We start from the raw sequence: 17,975 nt of genomic DNA, 5'->3' as shown, positions 1-17,975 counted from the left end.
CCCAAGATCAAGAATTGCATAGTCTTTCACCAGAGCCATCCAGGTGCCCCAGAAAGTTAATTCTTAAAAGAGCAAGAGAATATACTTTTACAAAGTTATACAACATGGAAAATATCACTCAACGAAACTGCAATGGTTTATTGACACTGGTCAAATACCTGTCCACTTCGGCACAATTATTTCAAAACTGGAGGATAAGTCGGCCTCATGCTAAACTTCGAGATTTTCTTTGTATGGAAACACAGTGAACATCACCCTTTATAAAGGTAGGGACTTAGCAATGGCGTCCATGTTAGTTATTTATTGTTATGTAATAAATTACCTCAAAATGTTAAGAGCTTAAAACCAGAGTTAGAATCTCAGTGTCTAAGGGTCAGAATCCAGGAATAGCTGGGTTCGGTGGATCTGGCCCAGAGTCTCTCAGGAGGCTCTAGCCCAGTTCTCTGCTGGGCTATAGTCCTCTGAAACCCAGAATGGAGCTGGGGGATCCACTTCCAAGCTCAGGTGGGGTTTGGAAAGAAGCTTTAGTCTCTCACCACATGGGATCTTTAAGACATGGCTTCCCCCAACAGCAAGTGACCCAAAGACAGCAAGCAAGAAGGAAGCCATCCTTTTTTCTGACCTAGCCTCCAGGTCACACATTGCCACTCTGCTTTCATCTGTTCATTAGAAGTAAGTCACTAAGTCCAGCCCTCGTTCAAGGGGAGGGGATTACAGAGGGCTGTGAACAGCAGGAGGTGGAGGATACTGGCGGCCATCTTGAAGACTGCTGGCCTGACTTCCTGTTAGTGCTCAACAGCTTACAGAACATCACCACCTCTCGCAGTCTCTGTGACTCTCACAACTTAGTGAGGCTGCGCAGAGGCACTATCTACTGTGATTCCCATTTTATACAGGAGACAAATGAGGCTCAGAGAAGGCAGGGGAGAACTGAGCTCTTCTCTCTGCACATCTGGAGCCATTCACCATGACATCGCTGACAGATACAAGGAATCAAAGCAGGAGCACAAGGGAAACAAATGCAGCCTAAACAAAAGCAGACTCGATGCAAGGATTTCCGAAGCCCTGATGTGACTCGTTCCAGTGTAACTGGAAGGTGGAGAGCAGTAACAGAAAACTGGGGGCTCCGTTTCACTGACTACCATACTCCTAGAAAAAGCGTCCACTCACAGTAAACGTCCAACAGAGACAGAGCCACACAACTCTTTCAAGAGACTGTCCCTAAGCAGTGTGCGTCAGCTGCACCAAAATGGCTTCTGTCGAGAAACCAAGTAAAAATGCCAGCTGGGGTGTGGCGGGGTGTGGTGGGACAGGGCGGGTAGGCCTCTGATTAATGCATTAATGCTAGGAAACTTGCTTGCCTTTCGTCTGGCTCTCTTAAGGGCATCACATCCTTTCTAAAGTGCATGTCCCCCCAAGGTGTGCCCACACACGGGTCACTCAATCGGCCAGCCAGCTATGACCCGAGCAAGGGTGCAGAGTTCAAAACATGGTGACAGGAGAGCAGCAGGCACTGACCCAGGCCCCTGGGGGCATGAAATCAAGTGGTGGCTCCTAGACAACTGTGCAACAGGAGAAAATGCATGGCGCAGGGCAATAATTTAGATGTTTTGATCGAGGTGCTGAGATAAAAGCCAGACACCATGGCACGGGGTGAGAGACCATTGACAGGTCCATGTTTCCAAGAGGGTCTGGCACAACTGGTTACACACCTCGCACACAGGCCCCCAGCCCAGGGGCCTTCCACCTGGATCAAGGGGTTAAGAAGATGGAGAGAGGCGAGTCTGGAGGTGGGGGGTGTTGAAAGCGACTTCTTTAGACACCGCTGTGCCAGGGGGAGCTACCCTCTCAGTACAGGAGTCGGGTTAGGGCTGTGCCCCGTGGCAACTCAGCAACTCAGCACTCGCTCAGGACTGTCGCGCATCAGCATCGTCTACAGGCGCTGGAAAATATCGAACCCGAGCCCAAAGTTTCAAAGCTGTTTCCTATTAATGAAGTACAGAAAAGAGAAATAAGGTGCATCCTGGGGCCCCAGGGGCCACTCCGGTTGCCCCGCCCAAGGAAGGGCCTGAAGGAGGAGACACCACTTTGTCCCCTCACAGAGCTGTGTGTGTGTGTGTCCCCTGCTGGCCAGTTGCATGTGGGACTGTTTCCCTCAGAGCATCCACCCGTGAGGTCTGGGGCTATCACCGCGCCCTCTTGAGAGTCGGGGAAAGACGCATGAGCCATGGACACCAGACGTGGGGCCCACTGCAGAAATACTGTTCTAGGCTTCTGGGGTTTTTTTTGAGAGAGATAGAAAGAGAGAAAATTTATCTTAAGCAGGCTCTACGCCCAGTGCAGAGCTCTAAGCAGGGCTCAATCTCACGACCCTGAGATCATGACCTGAGCGGAAATCAAGAGTTGGCCGCTCAACCGACTGAGCCAGCCAGGTGCGCCTGGGGTCTTTTTAAAAGGAATCCTTCTCAAGGGCCATCTCCCATGGCCTGAATCCCTCAGGAGAAAAAAAAAAAGGGGGAGTGAATACAATATGAGGCGTAAAAGTGGCGGTGGGGGGGGGCAGCAGGCAGCCGGCCAAAGGACAGGTCTCTGCCCAGGACATGGAAGCTACATTCAGAGGGACACCGCAGGGAAGTGTTCCCAGCTGGGGAGCAGGGCAGGAGGTGGGAGTCGGGGGAGAAAAGGTAAGACTCCGAGCTGACTTGCTGCTAGACCCGCTGCGACAGGGGAAGAGCGCTGTCCCCTGGAACCAGGACCAGAGCGCGGACCAGTGTACCAAGCAGGGCCCCTTTCAGTTATCCAATCCGGACTGTTTGCGTCTCCAAGGGCCATTAAGACTTTCTCTCCGTTGTCTCAGGATGGCTGGCAGACTCAGGAAAGGACTCCTGCCCTGGACAGGATATAGAGGGCAGTGGGAGACAGAGGAAAGGGCTTTTGGGGCGCCTGGGGGGCTCAGTCAGTTAAGCATCTACCTTCGGCTCAGGTCAGGATCCCAAGGTCCTGGGATCAAGCCCTGCACTGGTCACCTTGCTGAGCAGGGACTTTGCTTCTCCCTCTCCCATAGCCTGCTGCTCCCCGTGCTTTTGGTCTCTCTTTCTCTGTCAAATAAATAAATAAAGTCTTTTGGAAAAAAAAAAAAAAAGATGAGATGACTTTTATGATTACAGCCTCTAGGTTTGACAGGTGGAACATATTAGTTACCCACAGAAACCTGATTCTCTCAAAGGCTCCTCTCAGCCCTAATCACCTGGGACTTCTAAGTATAAATTAGTATTTATTTTATTAACAAATACTTCCATTGCACTGGCTGTGAGTCAGGTACTGGTCAAAGCACTTTGCCAATATTAACTTATTTGATCTTCATAAAAACCCTCTGAGGTAGTACTGGGAGCACCTCTATTTTATTTATGAAGAAACTAGGTATGGCCCAGAGATGTGATAGAATGTGCCCCAAGTCACACAGCTAGCAAGCGAGTGGATGAGCCAGAATTTGAACCAAGGATGTTCACAGCCACAGACTGGAACAGAGTTCTTGTCCCAAGAGCCACTCCTAGGCATCTACCCGAGAGGGACGGAAACTCAGGTCTGCACAAAGGTTTGTCCTTGACTGTTCACAGCAGAACCGTTCACGATGGTCAAAGAGCGGAAATAATCTCAATGACCACTGAATGACAGACGGATAGACAAAACACGGTCTATCCACACCCTGGAATACCATTCAGAGGTCCGAAGTACTGACACACAGCCCAGCGTGGATGGACCTGGAACAGGTTGTGCAAAGTGACAGCAGCTGGACAGATAGGACTGTGCACTCTTCCATCTGTATGAACTCTCCAGAGTGGCGAATCTCTACAGAGAGGACATCCGTGGTCACCTGGGGCTGGGGTGGGGACGGGGGCTGACTACAAGGTGGCACAGGGACCTTTTTGGAGTGATGGAAATGTTCAAAAATTGGACCATGGCTAAGGCTATACAACTTGGAAAATTTATGAGAAACCAGTGGATTGTGCACTTCAAACGGGTACATTTTAAACCCCAATAGAGCTGTTAAAAAAAAAAAAACAAACCCTGAAGCAAAGGGGGCTGACTCTAGCCATAAGGCCCTTCCTCCCATTCTAGGTGGCTTATACCTAGAATGAAAACCCTTCAGAGGAATACAGGAAGGGAGGCTTCAGGGCCACAAGTTGCCCGAGCCTCTGGCTCCCCTTCCAGGCTCTGCCAGCCTCCGGACATTTGCACGGAAAAGCCCCGCCATGTCCCCAGGCATCTAAGTGGGGCTCTGCAGGAACCAGCTGAGACTTCTGGACAGAACCGCTCTGTGTTGCAAAGAGTAATGATATGCAGGGGAATTTCCTACCCAAAATGAGACCCCTTCTTTATTATCCCCCAAACACCCCTGCATTATTTTGCAATGCAGAATACAGGCCTCCTCAAGTCAATTACTTGGGAAAATAGCATATGCGATAATGGATTATACATGCATTTTCTTTGTGGATTTTTTCTTCTCCTTGGAGATGCTAATTACAAGGTAAATTGTCAGGGGTTTCATGTTTTAAAATAACTCCTTGTCATATCAGAGACCCTCTTGCTACATACTGCCAAGCTAACTGCTGGCTTCTAAAGAGAAAGAAAGAAGTCATTTTCAGTTAGGGTAATGAAAAAACACGGCAGTCATACATACATACGTACTCACACACGTTGATACGTGCATCTTTACATCAGAAGCAATAAATGAAAATTCAACACACTCTGTAAGGTTCTGGCAGAATCCCTGGGGTGAGTTTCCCACTCTGAGGTGCGCATACCTCTTCCCCTGTTACAACGGAGACGTCATTCCTGAGAAATCATAGTTCTCTTTAGATACAGAATATGTCTCCACTGTGGGCGTCCAGTGGTTGTCATACAACAAACCCCTTGTTGAGGAGAAGTTTTTTCAAAGCCGAGGCCAAGTCTGCCCGCTCCAGAGCTCAGTGCCCCGAGGGCAGAGAACGGCCCTGCTACTTCCCAAGCTCCCTTCAGAACCAGCAGAGTCTACGCAGTGTTTCTTAATTCCCTCAAGCAGGATCTTCGTGATCCTTTTATCATACCTTATGGGACCACAAACCTTTCCTTTTTCAAAATCAGTACTTTCTTCCAGGGACCAGTTCCTTTGAAGCAGGAATTTTAAAAAAAGCCACGGGTAGCTTTTCGAACCCCACTTGATGCTCTGGTCTTGTAAACGGAAAGCTAGCTGGTCATTTCAGACCGCTCGGAGTCCTGTCCCTCTCGCCGCTTCCGTGGGCCCGTCACGGACACACAGAGAAGAAAACCCAATTCCCCCCCCCCCCCCCCCAGAACAATCAGCTTCCCTTGGAAAGGTAACCATATCCAAGCACGAGGTACCAGAAGTAGGGTAACAGGCAGGGTTTTTTTTTAAGATTTTATTTATTTGACAGAGAGAGATCACAGGTAGGCAGAGAGAGGCAAGCAGAGAGAGAGAGAGGAGGAAGCAGGCTCCCTGCTGAGCAGAGAGCCCAATGCGGGACTCGATCCCAGGACCCAGAGATCATGATACGTGCCGAAGGCAGAGGCTTTAACTCACTGAGTCACCCAGGCGCCCTAACAGGCAGTTTTTATGACAGACCAGTAAAGCGCTCTCACGAGTTGTCTGAGCTCCACTATGATGCTGAATTACTCACAACATGAACTTAAAAAAGATGATGCTATTTCACTGACTGGTTAGAAACCCTCAGAAAACCTCAAGGAGACCACCCCACCTACCCAACCTTTGAAGACAACGACAGCGAGGCACTCTCGTGGCCGCAGGTCGCTGGCTCAGTGTGCCATTATAAGGTTCCAATCCCCGAAGTTGGGGACAACACATGGTCGGCTTCCGTTACCAGCCACACTGTGCTCGGGAACCGTGACTCCAGCGCGGCTGCCCGCGCCCCAGCCCCGGCCCACTTACCAGCGAAAGTCCCGGTGCACGGGTTCACTCCTGCAAGCCGTTTGGAGGTGCCGAAATCAGAGATCTTCACCACTCCGCTGTAGGTGTTCACCAGAACGTTATCACCCTGTAGAAAAGGAGGAACATCAAACGCCTTGGACCTTAAGAAATGGTGTCAAGTCTCTAGCAAGTCTAGGCTTGGCACTCTGGGGACGGCCGAGCTCAGCCCCTTCCCTTCTCTGAGCTGAGCCGTCTGCAGACAGGCCAGCTGACCGCTGGCGGGTCCCGGGGGCACCAACGAGGTTCATTGGTGCCAACAAGCAAGTACCTTTATGTCTCTGTGCACGATCTGGTTTTCGTGGAGATACTTCAGGCCTTCCAGGATCTGTCTGGTGTAGAACTTGATGGTGGGCTCCTTCACTGGTCCCCATTTTGATCGCAAAAGAGCAGAAAGGCTCCCTGGAAGCAGACACAGCAGAAAACTCAGCAGGGTGTTGAAGATTCCACAGAAACCAAGCAAGGTGCGGTTTCTTAGTCCACATCGTCCAGCAAGCCAATATTGCTGCACGGCGGCTACCGGCTCTTCTTTCCTCCCTCTGTTGCCGGCTCCCAGTCGTGCATGCCATGCGGCTGGAGGAGGAGCGGCAGCAGACGGGGGAATGGGAGCCCCTTGGGACCTCTGAAATGCAGCGGGGCTCCCTTTGGCTTTACACAGTCCATCACGCTGCACAAAGTCGGGAGGAGAGTGCACAGTGAGGTGCTCTGGCCTGGGGAGGCCAGGCCCCTGCTGCAGAGATGGCACAAATGTCCTGGCCACTCAGCTTGGGTTAAAGCCCATTTTATACCTGGTCTTCAACTCAGAGGTGGACAGGACCAGAATGAGGGGCCATTTAGGGAGACAGAGACTAGGATCCGAGGAGGCTGGGTCTGTTCATCTTCAATGAGAGAAGCCCCCTGTGCCGGGCCACAGGGGCAGGACTGCCTTAACACCCCTACCCTTATTTTTTTTTTAAGATTTTATTTATTTATTCAAGAGAGAATGAGAGAGAGCATGAGCGAGAAGAAGATCAGAGGGAGAAGCAGACTCCCCATAGGGCTGGGAGCCCGATGCGGGACTCGATCCCGGGACTCCAGGATCATGACCTGAGCCGAAGGCAGTCGTCCAACCAACTGAGCCACCCAGGTGTCCCATCCCCTGCCCTTATTTTATAGGACAATGAATCTTTGGGCTCAAAGAAAAGCAACCTTCACAGTATTCTGACCATGTGTTTCAGGGGTCACTGTGCAAGCCCCTGGACATCAGCCAACTTCAGCCTGACACCTTACACAGTGCAGAAAGAATGCTGCTATGTCTCAGTTTCCCCATCTGTAAAAGAGGATGTGCACATGTTTAGTTCTGTTGTCCTTAAACCTCACCCTTGGAAAAATCGATCAATGTGAACAGCGAGCGACATATTTGCTAGACTAGGAGCAGCTTGAGAGAAGAAATTGTATTTTATCCTTAATATAACCTTCAAAATCTAGCCCACTGCCTGGCTCACAATATACAGTTAGGCTCTTGATAGAACAGTAGGCTCTTAATAACTGTTGGTTATAAAGGAATGAATGAATATAGATTTCTTCTTTATAAAATATTAATTTGTTTTAGAGAGAGAGAGTAAGCCTGTGCGTGCACACGAGGGAGCATGAGCTGGAAGGGCAGATGGAGAGGGGGAGAGAAAAACCCCAAGCAGACTCCACGCTGAGTGCGGAGCCTGACATAGGGCTCGATCTCATGACCCGAGCCGAAACCAAGAGTTGGATGCTTAACCGACTGCGCCACCCAGATGCCCCTCAATACAGATATTTTTAAAAAAGATTTTATTTATTTGACAGAGAGCGATCATAAGTAGACAGAGAGGCAGAAAGAGGGGGAAGCAGGCTCCCCACTGAGCAGAGAGCCCGATGCAGGGCTCGATCCCAGGACCCTGGGATCATGACCTGAGCCGAAGGCAGCCTTAACCCACTGAGCCACCCAGGCACCCCTGAATACAGATTTCTAACTGAAGGTTTGGTGTTTGTACTCAGATCATCATCATTATTATTATTTTTTAAATGAACATTTCTTGAGCTCTTGCTCTCTGCCAGGCACCGTTTTAAAAGCTTCACATATGCTATCTCATTTGATCCATCCAACAACCCACTGAGCTAGGGTCTTCATTGCTCCAATAATTATTGCAGAGCCAAGCATTAGAGTAAATATTATTACTCCAATTTTATAATTCATCTATTCAGTCAGAAAACTGAGGGGGCACAGAGGTAAAGAATTTGCCTGAGCTCCCACAGCTTGCAGATGGAGGGACCAACTCAAGCTAGACATTCTGGCTGTAGATCAGAGGAATCCTTCCCCGTGATCCCCGCCACGATACTGCCCACAATGGGGGGATTTTGTGGCTAAGGCACTGGGGTAGGATGTCACAGTAAACATGTTATTTTGCAGTGTCATTTTTATTTATTTATTTTTTAAGATTTTATTTATTTGACAGACAGAGATGACAAGCAGGCAGAGAGGCAGGCAGAGAGAGAGGGGGAAGCAGGTTCCCTCCTGAGCAGAGAGCCCGATGTGGGGCTCGATCCCAGGACCCTGGGATCATGACCTGAGCCAAAAGCAGAGGCTTTATCTCACTGAGCCACCCAGGCGCCCCATGCAGTGTCATTTTTAAAACCGCTATCCCCTCGTCTCCAAATTATCTTTCAATGCCTAGACTGTGAGGGCTTCAAGGCTGGAGACTATGCTTTATTCCTCTGTGTCCAGCGCTCAGCCCAGCGGCTGGCACTCAGTAGATCCTCAATGAATATCTGATGACTGAATTAAACAACAAAGAGCCTATGTGCGTGACACTGAAAAGTTGGTATCCAGCTCCTCTGAGAAACACATGCTCTCCCGCCTCTAAAAGGTCTGTCCCTTTTTAAATGGCAAGGAGGAGGATGACGTTCCCATTACAGTTTCATCAGTGCTTTCCCGTGTATGAGACCGCAATACTAGGGACTACTCACCCCCAGGCACCTGCTCCATAAATATCTTAATGTAGCCGTCCTCCGAAACGGAGCCCAGGTACTGAACAATATTGCGGTGTTTGAGGTACTTGTGCAGGGCTATCTCCTCGTGCAGAGGCTGTGAGTACCTAGTAAGGAAAGCAAAGCCAGGGTCACCTGCCAGATCCTTGGGGCCTGAGGTCTGCAGGGCACTGCACCAGGGCTGGCCCTACGGCTGGCCAGCCCTTCCTTCTGGAAACGGTCTTTCTCTTGGCTCCCATGAGAGTAGGCAGCTTCCCATCTGTAGAACAGGGGACAGTAACACGGGCCACACAGGGCTGCGTAAGGCCAAGGTGTGTTTAGGGTCTCAGGCACCTGCTGGCATGCCCGGTGTGCAGGGGCTACTCTGTAAATGACTGCTCATGTGAAGGTCTCAATGCTCCTACTATCCTTTGCCTCTCTGAGCAGGCCCTCTTCCTCTGCCTCTCATGAAGAGAGATGTTCCAGAAGGTTCTATGTTCAGCTGCCTTCGGGCCTCATTCCAGAGATGCAGTCTACACTATAGCCAAGAGCTACCTAATGGACCTCCGAGCCAGTGTCTGGTTTCTTTAGCCCATTCTCCTTCGGTGGCCATATTTCCTCTTCGTGAAACACACCTTATCAGATCACTTCTCTTTGTCAAGTCCACATCAAGACCATTATGCTTAACATGGCACAGGAAGACTTTCAAACTCAAACCAGACTACATCTTTTGAAAATTTTGCCTCATCTTAAGAGCACCCCATCCCCACCCTACCTTCAAGTCACAGCAGATAATTTGTTGTTCTCTGAATACACTTTGTGCTTTAACAGCTCCGGTTTTTTCCTCAGCATAGAATGCACTGGCCTCCCCTTTTCTGCCAGATGAACTGCGACTCATCACTCAAAGATCTGCTCAAAGAGGATTTATTTCCTCAAACTTAATCACAACTCACTCAGGAGAAGTGATTCCTCTTCTCTCTTCCGCAAGCATTCTGTATACCTGCACCCCCTCGCGTTGCGGTACTGATCACTTTGACCCCCAGGCAAGGTATCCGCATTCCCTATCAAGCCAGGAGCACCCTGCCTCCGGGACAGCATCCTCGGCACCTGTCGGCCCCCAGGGCCAGCCCAGAATCTGGCCAAGAGGTGCCCAACATCATAGGGTCAGCTATACATTTAGGGAACGGGACAAAAACAGTCTCTAAGGTCCCCTCTGGCTCTACAATTCCTGGAAAATCTACGGGCAATGAAAAGCTTAACTATTGCAACCAGTCAAAGGAGGCGGTCCATGCCAGCAATTTCCCCCTAAAACACAACTGCACCACCTTATCTGGCATGAGCATAAGACACATAATACTGGACAAAGAACTCAAGAGACTGGATCCCAGTCTTGTTTCCTCATGTCCTTGAAGAAGTCATTTAATCTTTCCCACCCTTAGAAGAAGCTAGAGAAGTTCATTTCAGACCTGGCCTTTGAGCTCAAATATCATAAATGAAAAGACAGACAAATTGAATGAGCGAATGAACGAATAGATGAAAGATGAAGGGTCTTACAGCTGCTAGAAAGCACTTGTAACTCATCCCTAACAATTCGCTGACCACCAGGATGGGATGCTCTTTGTACGGGTCCATCAGTGTCAGCACTGACGGCAACACGCAGACGTCATCTGAACACGCCTGCGGAGGACAGAGCTATTCTTTCTTCTGTGGTGGCCATTACTCTGTACATAGCTTCTCTACAAAAATACTCGGCAGTCAACACTGCCACATTCTTGTCTAGAATGGGGGGGGGTGTGAATTTTAAAAAGGAATAAATATCTATTAGACTCGAAAAAATATTGAGTAAGTAACAGTGGTGGTTTAAAAAAAAAAGCCCTAAATGGATGAGGGTGAGGTTAAAGGGCAGGGTATAAAAAAGAAGAAGTCTATTTCGCAAAAAGCTGATTTTCTATCCGGCACATTTGATTTTCTGTAATGATACATCTGAATAAGTCAATGCCCTTTAAAATTGTTACATTATGAATTAAAGCCCTGAGTCGCATTTAAAAAAAATTTGCCAACGTCCATCTATGTAAAAATGTACAACTTTAGACCTAGTTGATGAGTGGAAATAAAACCATAGTTTTCTTTTAAAATATGACTCTCAGCAATCCACATGCCTCCTAACTAAAGTTGTTCCGTTTTCTCCACCTACTTATAACATGCAAAGAAAAAAAGCAAATCACTGTTCTACCATTTTTTGAAGGCCCAACGCCTTCATTTTTAAGTCCACTGTGCCGTCAGTGCTGGGCACCGGGGGTTGGGTGTGGAGGTGGCACCTGAGAACGAGGAAGGCCCGCGCTGACTTGCCTGCTGTCTCTCTCCGGGATTTCCTTGATGGCTATGCGCACCTGGTTGCTCAGGTCTCTTCCAGCAAACACGATCCCATACGTGCCTTTCCCCAGCACGACCCTATCGCCGTTCACATCGTGGTCATACTCATACTGAAGAAGACAAAGCAACAGGATCAAAAACCACACAACTTGTGGTGGAGCCCCATCAGAACCGAAACATTGTCCTGCCATTTAAAAATTTATAAATAACATTATTTGTGTACCAGGTAGGTCACATTCCTTAGGTTATGTAACTTTCACCAAGTAACTACTTTCAAAGGGTAGAATTCTCCGTTATTCATATATTCACATCATGACTCTAGGAAATGGAATCCAAAAAATTTTAAAAGTACAGCTCATAGGGAACTCAGTAGCCTCAGCTTTTGGAGATTCTTTCCCCCTTTCATGTTGCAATTTACAAAGGCTTCTATGCCATGTCCAGTACCCCAGAGAAGTGCCCTCCCCACATGATCCTTCATTAGCTTCTCAGGAAACCAATCTCTTTCTGTACCCAGACAAGAACCGAAGAGCAAGAAAATGCTCTTAATACAAACCACATAGGCAGGGCTTCCCCCCTTCTAGATGGACAGATCTAGTGTCAGACACGATGCACACATTCTACCTGTGATCACCCGCGCTATTCTGTTCCCCCAATCTCATTATCAAAAGTTGCTGTACAGCTGCATTCCAGTTGGTTCCTCTTGAGGAAGACAACACATTTAACTCTAGGCTGAGCCATCCTGCCTTCTGTTGTTTTCTACACTCCACTGTGCCTACTTACAGAAGAGCAGAGAACATGTGTCGGTCCCTTCCAACGTACTTCCAAGGATGCGCATGACGGTTAAGATCACTAACAGGTTGCCATCACATCTGATTGAACCGGACATCAGCCTGTGCCATAAAAGGCTTCGATCGCAAACCTTTCTCGCCCCCACCCATCTGTTACCTTCAGAGAGTATCAGTCCGTTCACTTCCACAACAAACTCTGATTCTAAAGTAAGAATTCAAGTACCCGAGTCAATGATTAAAATGGATCTTTTTGATATTTTCTGAAAGAAACCTCAAAGAATGAATTCCCAACTAACTTCATAGTAAAAATCTCATTAAATTGTCATCAGCGGGAGGACCTGAATTAGTGGCAACTCTGAACAGCTGTGCAGACACATAGGCGTAACCGCGTAATGAGTGGACTGCGGCTGTGGTGTCCACAAGATCTTGGGATCCTCACACCTGTCAGACTGGCTATTACCAAAAAGGTCAAAAATCAGTGTTTGTGAGGCTGTGGAGAAAAAGAAACTGTTGCTTGCTGTTGGTGGGAACGCGCACTGGCACAGCCAATCTGGAAAACCGCATAGACGGTCCTCAGTAAGTTAAAAATAGAGCTACCGTACTATTCGGCAATTCCCATGTTGGGTATTTACCCAAAGAAAATGAAAACATCAATTCAAAGAGATACATGCTCCCGTCTGCTTACTGTACCCTTCCTGACAACAGCCAAGATACGGAAGCAGCCCATGTGTCCATCCACAGACGAATGGGTACCATGGGCTGGCCGACTATTTCTCTTGTAGGCACACATTCTGAATTAGTGGAGAAAAAAAAAAAAACTTCTATATGTTGTACACACAAGAAAATTTTACTTCAGTCCTTGCCAGATTTTTCTGAAACATCTTGGCTGAGAAGATACCGAAGGAGGCAGGTTCTTCTGTACAGACCTATTTGACTTCATCTCTGCAAGTCACGCAGAGTGACGGCTAGCTTACTCATGGAAGAGTAGTTTATCTTTTTTTTTTTTTTTTTTTTAACTGTGGATCTTTGTTTCCAGTGCCCTTGTAAGTATTTGGGCTTTCGCTATACACGGATGTTTGCGTTTGCTACTCTTTTCCTTCTGTTTCACCAAGTAGGGGAAACCGTGTGCTTCCTGAGGGCACAGTGCCTGTCCTGTTGTCAGGCCTCAGTGCCTGGCGTGGCGCTGGTCAGGGCAGAAGCCTCCCGGCCGCTGACATGTGAACTGAGCAGAAGGGAGCTTCCGGCCGGCTCTGAGCCACCATCTCCTGGGGACAGCTTCTTGTGCAAGTTCACTCCAAGGCCTGTCCGCTCACCAGCCTTGGAAGATTCCCGGCACAGAAGTCACAGGTCTTGGAAGCCTCTATCAGAACACGTGGTGTGAAGGACTGGGGGCTCCTTCCAGGGGCAGGAGCATTCCGGAGGATACGGGGGGGATGTGAGGCTGTTCGGCATTTACACATTCCAGGAATTTAGGTCATAAACCACGAAGAAATGGAAGGCCCTCTGTCTGAAATCTGCCTCTGTTCAAGAAACAGGGACACATTTTTCAGAAGACCTGCCTCCCAAAGCCAGCCGTTAGCCGAGCCACTGACACCTACTGCCCGTGCAGACGCGTCTACCAGCCACAGAACTAGCTCTGCCCTGAGGCCTGAAGACGCAGGGGCGCTGGCAGGTGAGCAAACGCACAGGGCACTGCCCAGGGCCAGGCCGCACGGGTTTGGGCTTGGGACCGGCTCAGCACCTCGGCAGCACCCTGAGCTTGTGAGCTGCTTGTTAGCACTCGGGCTCCAGGCCAGGTGCGTGGGGTCCACAGAGCAGGGCCACTTCTCTCTCATTTCCTATTACGGCCCCAGCTCCCAGCACAGGGCCTGGTGTCAGTATGGACTTGCCGAAGGCGTGCAGGGGCTCTGAGGCTGGCCTGCAGCTTAGCAGGACAGGGTGGCCAGGGCCTCTGCAACCGATGGGCCAGGCAGCATGGTAGGACATCATGCGGGGCTCTCTCAAGGTCAGAGCTGGAAGGCCTGAACCAGGGAGGGCCACTGGGCTCCCAGATGCCTCTCAGAGACCAGCAGGTGTGCAGCTGGTCACAGGTGGCCTCTAGCAGACCGGTCCGCTGAGGGCAAACGCTCCCCTTGTTAGTGGCTCCTGGAGCTGCTGCGAAGTCCAGCTACCCTGTTCCGGTTCGGCCGAAGGGAAGCCGCGAGGAGTCCCGAGACTGACCGCGAGCAGACTTTCGAGACTATGAGAAATGAATTAATCCTCAAGAGGAATGGGAAATTCTCTGTATTATGGCGCTTTCCACGGTCAAGGCCTAAGCTTTAATAAGATTACCTTGGAAGCAGGAAAGCCGCTTTTTAAAATTACAGGATCCAGCTCCCTTGCTAAATCTATTATAAGAACGGGGATTTTGATAAGAGATAGTAACGAACTGTGGCATCACAGAAGTCCTAATACTTCTAAGAACTAACATTCGTAGAGCACTGACAGGGTTTCAGTCACCCCTAAGCACTTTAGGGTGTCCTCACAAAGCTCACAAACCTTCTTAACACACTCAAGGGCCGTGAGCCCACAGGTTTCCCCACGCCACGTGCCCCGGTGTACAGGTCTACACCAACGGCCTCAAAGCCTCTGGCCAGCTGTGGCACCAACAACATGAGTCAGTGGGCACAGCGTGGGCCCTGGAGCCCGACAACCTCGGTTCTCCGCCCAGCTCTGCCACTGCTCTCGACTCGCTTCACCCCTGACCACCCAGCTCTGCACCTGCAGGTCTGCAGTACCGAACCGCTGCTTTGGACGGTCCTTCTCCTGCTGGACAGGGATCCCAACTCTCGCAGGGATGCGTTTCATGGGACAACAGACTCCCCCCTCAGGGCTGAGCAGGAGGAATAAACAAGAGCATGTGTCTTGCACCCAAAGCCCCAATGGGCACAGGGTAAGTTCTCGATGAATGCCAGCTGTCACCGAGAAGCCAGCCATGCCCTGAACACTGGGGTCCCTTGTCCTGGCTCACTGATAGGTCTTCACAGCACTGGCACTGGGAAAACACTTGGTCAGCCTTGGTTGGGGAACCCAAGTTCAGTCTGTACAGATGTCCTCGGGCCCCTGGAGGAGAGCAGCTGGGTCACCAGGAGCCCCCAGGAAGGGCCCATCCGAGTCCCAGGACGTCAGAGTCAGTGCTGCTGGTGCGGCCACCTCTACTGACGGCAGCGTTCTCTGTCTCCAGGTGTGCAACCCCCTCATCTTCCTCGGGGAGGTGGTTCAGCTGGGGGGGATGCCCAGAGCGCCCTCACCAGGTGACACACTGCCACCGCCTCCGTCTCCGTCTCTGTGCGCTTCTAGTCTCAGTGACTCCCTCACCGGCTCCCCCGGGTAGCGTGGCCGGTTCCCTGGGATGGCATCAATCGTGGCGTCACAGTTTTCAGGTGGGGGGGGGCAGTCTTCTCCAGTCCGACCCCACATCGTCACATATTCGGTCAGATGCTGTGCGCAGGTCTCGCCCCCGGGCGGGGCCCAGGCATGGTGCAGGCACCGCAGCAGGTCCCAGTGCCGCAGGGAGGCGAGCAGCCAGCGCAGCAGCAGCCCGGGGGTGGGGTGGGGGGCGCTGGGTCCAGCTCAGAGCCGAGAGCAGAGGTCCGGGCCCCCCCGCACAAGCTCCAGCTTCCTCTTGCCCACGCGGCCCTGGCACGCCAACTTGAGCTCGGTCAGCGTGCCGCTGCGCTGTGCAGGCCGGCAGAGCCAGGAGTGGGGGTGCAGCCCGGCCCTCCCTGCGTACCCTGCTCCGGCCCAGGCCCGCTGGGAGCCCCGCCCCCGCTTCCCCCTCCTGTGCCCCTTGCTGCAGCCACGAAAGAGCATTTTTAAAATTTAAATTCAATTAATTACCATACAGTGTATCATTAGTCTCACAGGCAGAGTTCAGTGGTTTACCAGTTGCACAGAACACCCAGTGCTCATTCCACCAAGGGCCCTCGTAATGCCCATCCCCCAGCTAACCCCTCCCCCAGACCTACCCTCCAGCAGCTCTCCCTTTGTTTCCTGTGCTTGAGAGCATTTTTAAACATGAAGGATTTTCACACACAAAATGGGACATTTGCTTGAAGCATCAAAGACACAATAAGCAGTATTTTCCGTGTTGCAGGTCTTCCCTGACTCACCTCTAAGGTGTCCCCGTCTGTGTCCCCCTCCAGCTCTACTGTACTGCCCGCCGAATTGCTTATCATCTCTTTTACCAAAGAGCAAAACCTAGAACAGCAAATGTCACAAGGATGTTAATTATCATCGCGCATGTTCCCTACCTGTCACTTAGTCTTATTCTATTAAACTGTGATTAAATATACACCAAGTTTTTACAAGTTCAAGGAAAAATCAACCTACTCCATGATTTGACATAGCACTTTAAGGGTTATCTCATCTAGTTCAAATACTCACGTGATACTTGAATCCCCTGTATACAGTAGCCCCACCACCTTTTGGTCAACTGAGGCTTGAATATCTCCAGTGATGGAGAACTCATTACCTCAAAATGTTGCTCATTCTTGAGGACAACTCAATGAGAGATGCTACATTATACCAACTAAGACTTCATTCATGTGGGTCCCATCCACAGACTGCTTAGAATTAATCCCTCTTCTACGGAACAGCCCGTTAGAAGGGTACATAGTTTTATTAAAGCCCTGTGAGTCTTTCCTCTGTGTTCCTTCAATGTTTCCTCCAGGACTTGTTTTTAAGTCACTCCACCAGCAGGTAATTGTTGAAAGGTGTCCCCTTACTGTTCAAGTCTGGCCCTACGACCAGTGTCTTGGAGGTGATCTCATCAGTGCTAAGGAGGGGGGACCCCTCACCTCTCTCAAGCTGTAGACACTCTCGTTCTTAGGGCAAAATAAGGTCTTATGGAGGGAGGGGGTGGGGAGGAAAGGTAGAAGGTGGTCTCATCATTCCGTTGACACAGATCAAGCTTACTGTCCACTGTTACGCACAGGTCTTTCTCACAGATGCTCGTGCCACATCAGCTACCTCTTACACTCGTGTAGTTGTTTCAAGTGATTTGACTCACAACATTTTGAGTATTTCCCTGTAAGATGGCAGGGAAGATCACTGTCCACTTGAAGATAATTCCCATAAAATGTTAAAATGTTCTTGTCTGTAACTAATCCATCCGACTTTTGCTTCTTTGCTATCTTTGAAAGCTGTGAAACACAATAGTCAAAATTCTTTGGAGACCTGTGCTATGAACTCACCAGAATAACTAAAAGTTACAAGACATTACCACTCGTTGTTAAAAATGTGGAGCAAGTGGCATTTCATACGCTACTGGTGGAAGTGGACAGTGACGCAACCACTTTGGAAATCTACTGGCGGAGTTAGTCCAAACCGAACGCAGACCAGCCCTTTTCCCAGTAACCCCAACTTCCAGGTGTATGCCCAACAGAAATCAATGTGTGTCTTCACCAAAGGGCCTATACAAGAATGTTCACACCAGTTTTATTCCTAATAGCCCCAGATTGGAAATGACCAAATGTTCACCAACAGAAGAGACACGCGGTAGTGTGGGCACACAGTGGAACACGGTGCAGTGACAGAAAGGATGAGCTGATCCAGATATCACGGCTCAGTCTAATGGGTGTTATTTTAAGGGAAGTGAGTGAGAAAGCAAAGAGTACATACTTCATGATTCTATATATTGAAGATCAAGAAAAGGCAAAGTTGACCACCAGTGATAGAAATCAAAATAGTTAGCACTGGGGCGCCTGGGTGGCTCAGTGGGTTAAAGCCTCTGCCTTCAGCTCAGGTCATGATCCCAGGGTCCTGGGATTGAGCCCCGCATCAGGCTCCCTGCTGAGCAGAGAGCCCGATGC

At 49.8% G+C, this 17,975-nt stretch overlaps 1 protein-coding gene across 3 annotated transcripts in view; it reads right to left on the bottom strand.

Annotated features, from left to right (window-relative positions):
- The window catches only part of MAP3K15 (mitogen-activated protein kinase kinase kinase 15), a 115,753-nt gene that overhangs the window by 13,504 nt on the left and 84,274 nt on the right, over positions 1-17,975 (bottom strand). For all 3 annotated transcript variants that reach the window (XM_059385745.1, XM_059385743.1, XM_059385744.1), the window contains exons 14-18: positions 16,275-16,362; positions 11,312-11,445; positions 8,963-9,090; positions 6,255-6,385; positions 5,948-6,053 (exon numbers count right to left, since the gene is read on the bottom strand). In XM_059385745.1, coding sequence (XP_059241728.1) covers positions 5,948-6,053; positions 6,255-6,385; positions 8,963-9,090; positions 11,312-11,445; positions 16,275-16,362 — 587 coding nt within the window. The remainder of the gene's footprint in view (positions 1-5,947; positions 6,054-6,254; positions 6,386-8,962; positions 9,091-11,311; positions 11,446-16,274; positions 16,363-17,975) is intronic.

The sequence above is a fragment of the Mustela nigripes genome, chromosome X, assembly GCF_022355385.1.
Source record: "Mustela nigripes isolate SB6536 chromosome X, MUSNIG.SB6536, whole genome shotgun sequence".
Lineage (NCBI taxonomy): Eukaryota > Metazoa > Chordata > Mammalia > Carnivora > Mustelidae > Mustela > Mustela nigripes.
This window is presented reverse-complemented; position numbering and strand designations above follow the sequence as displayed.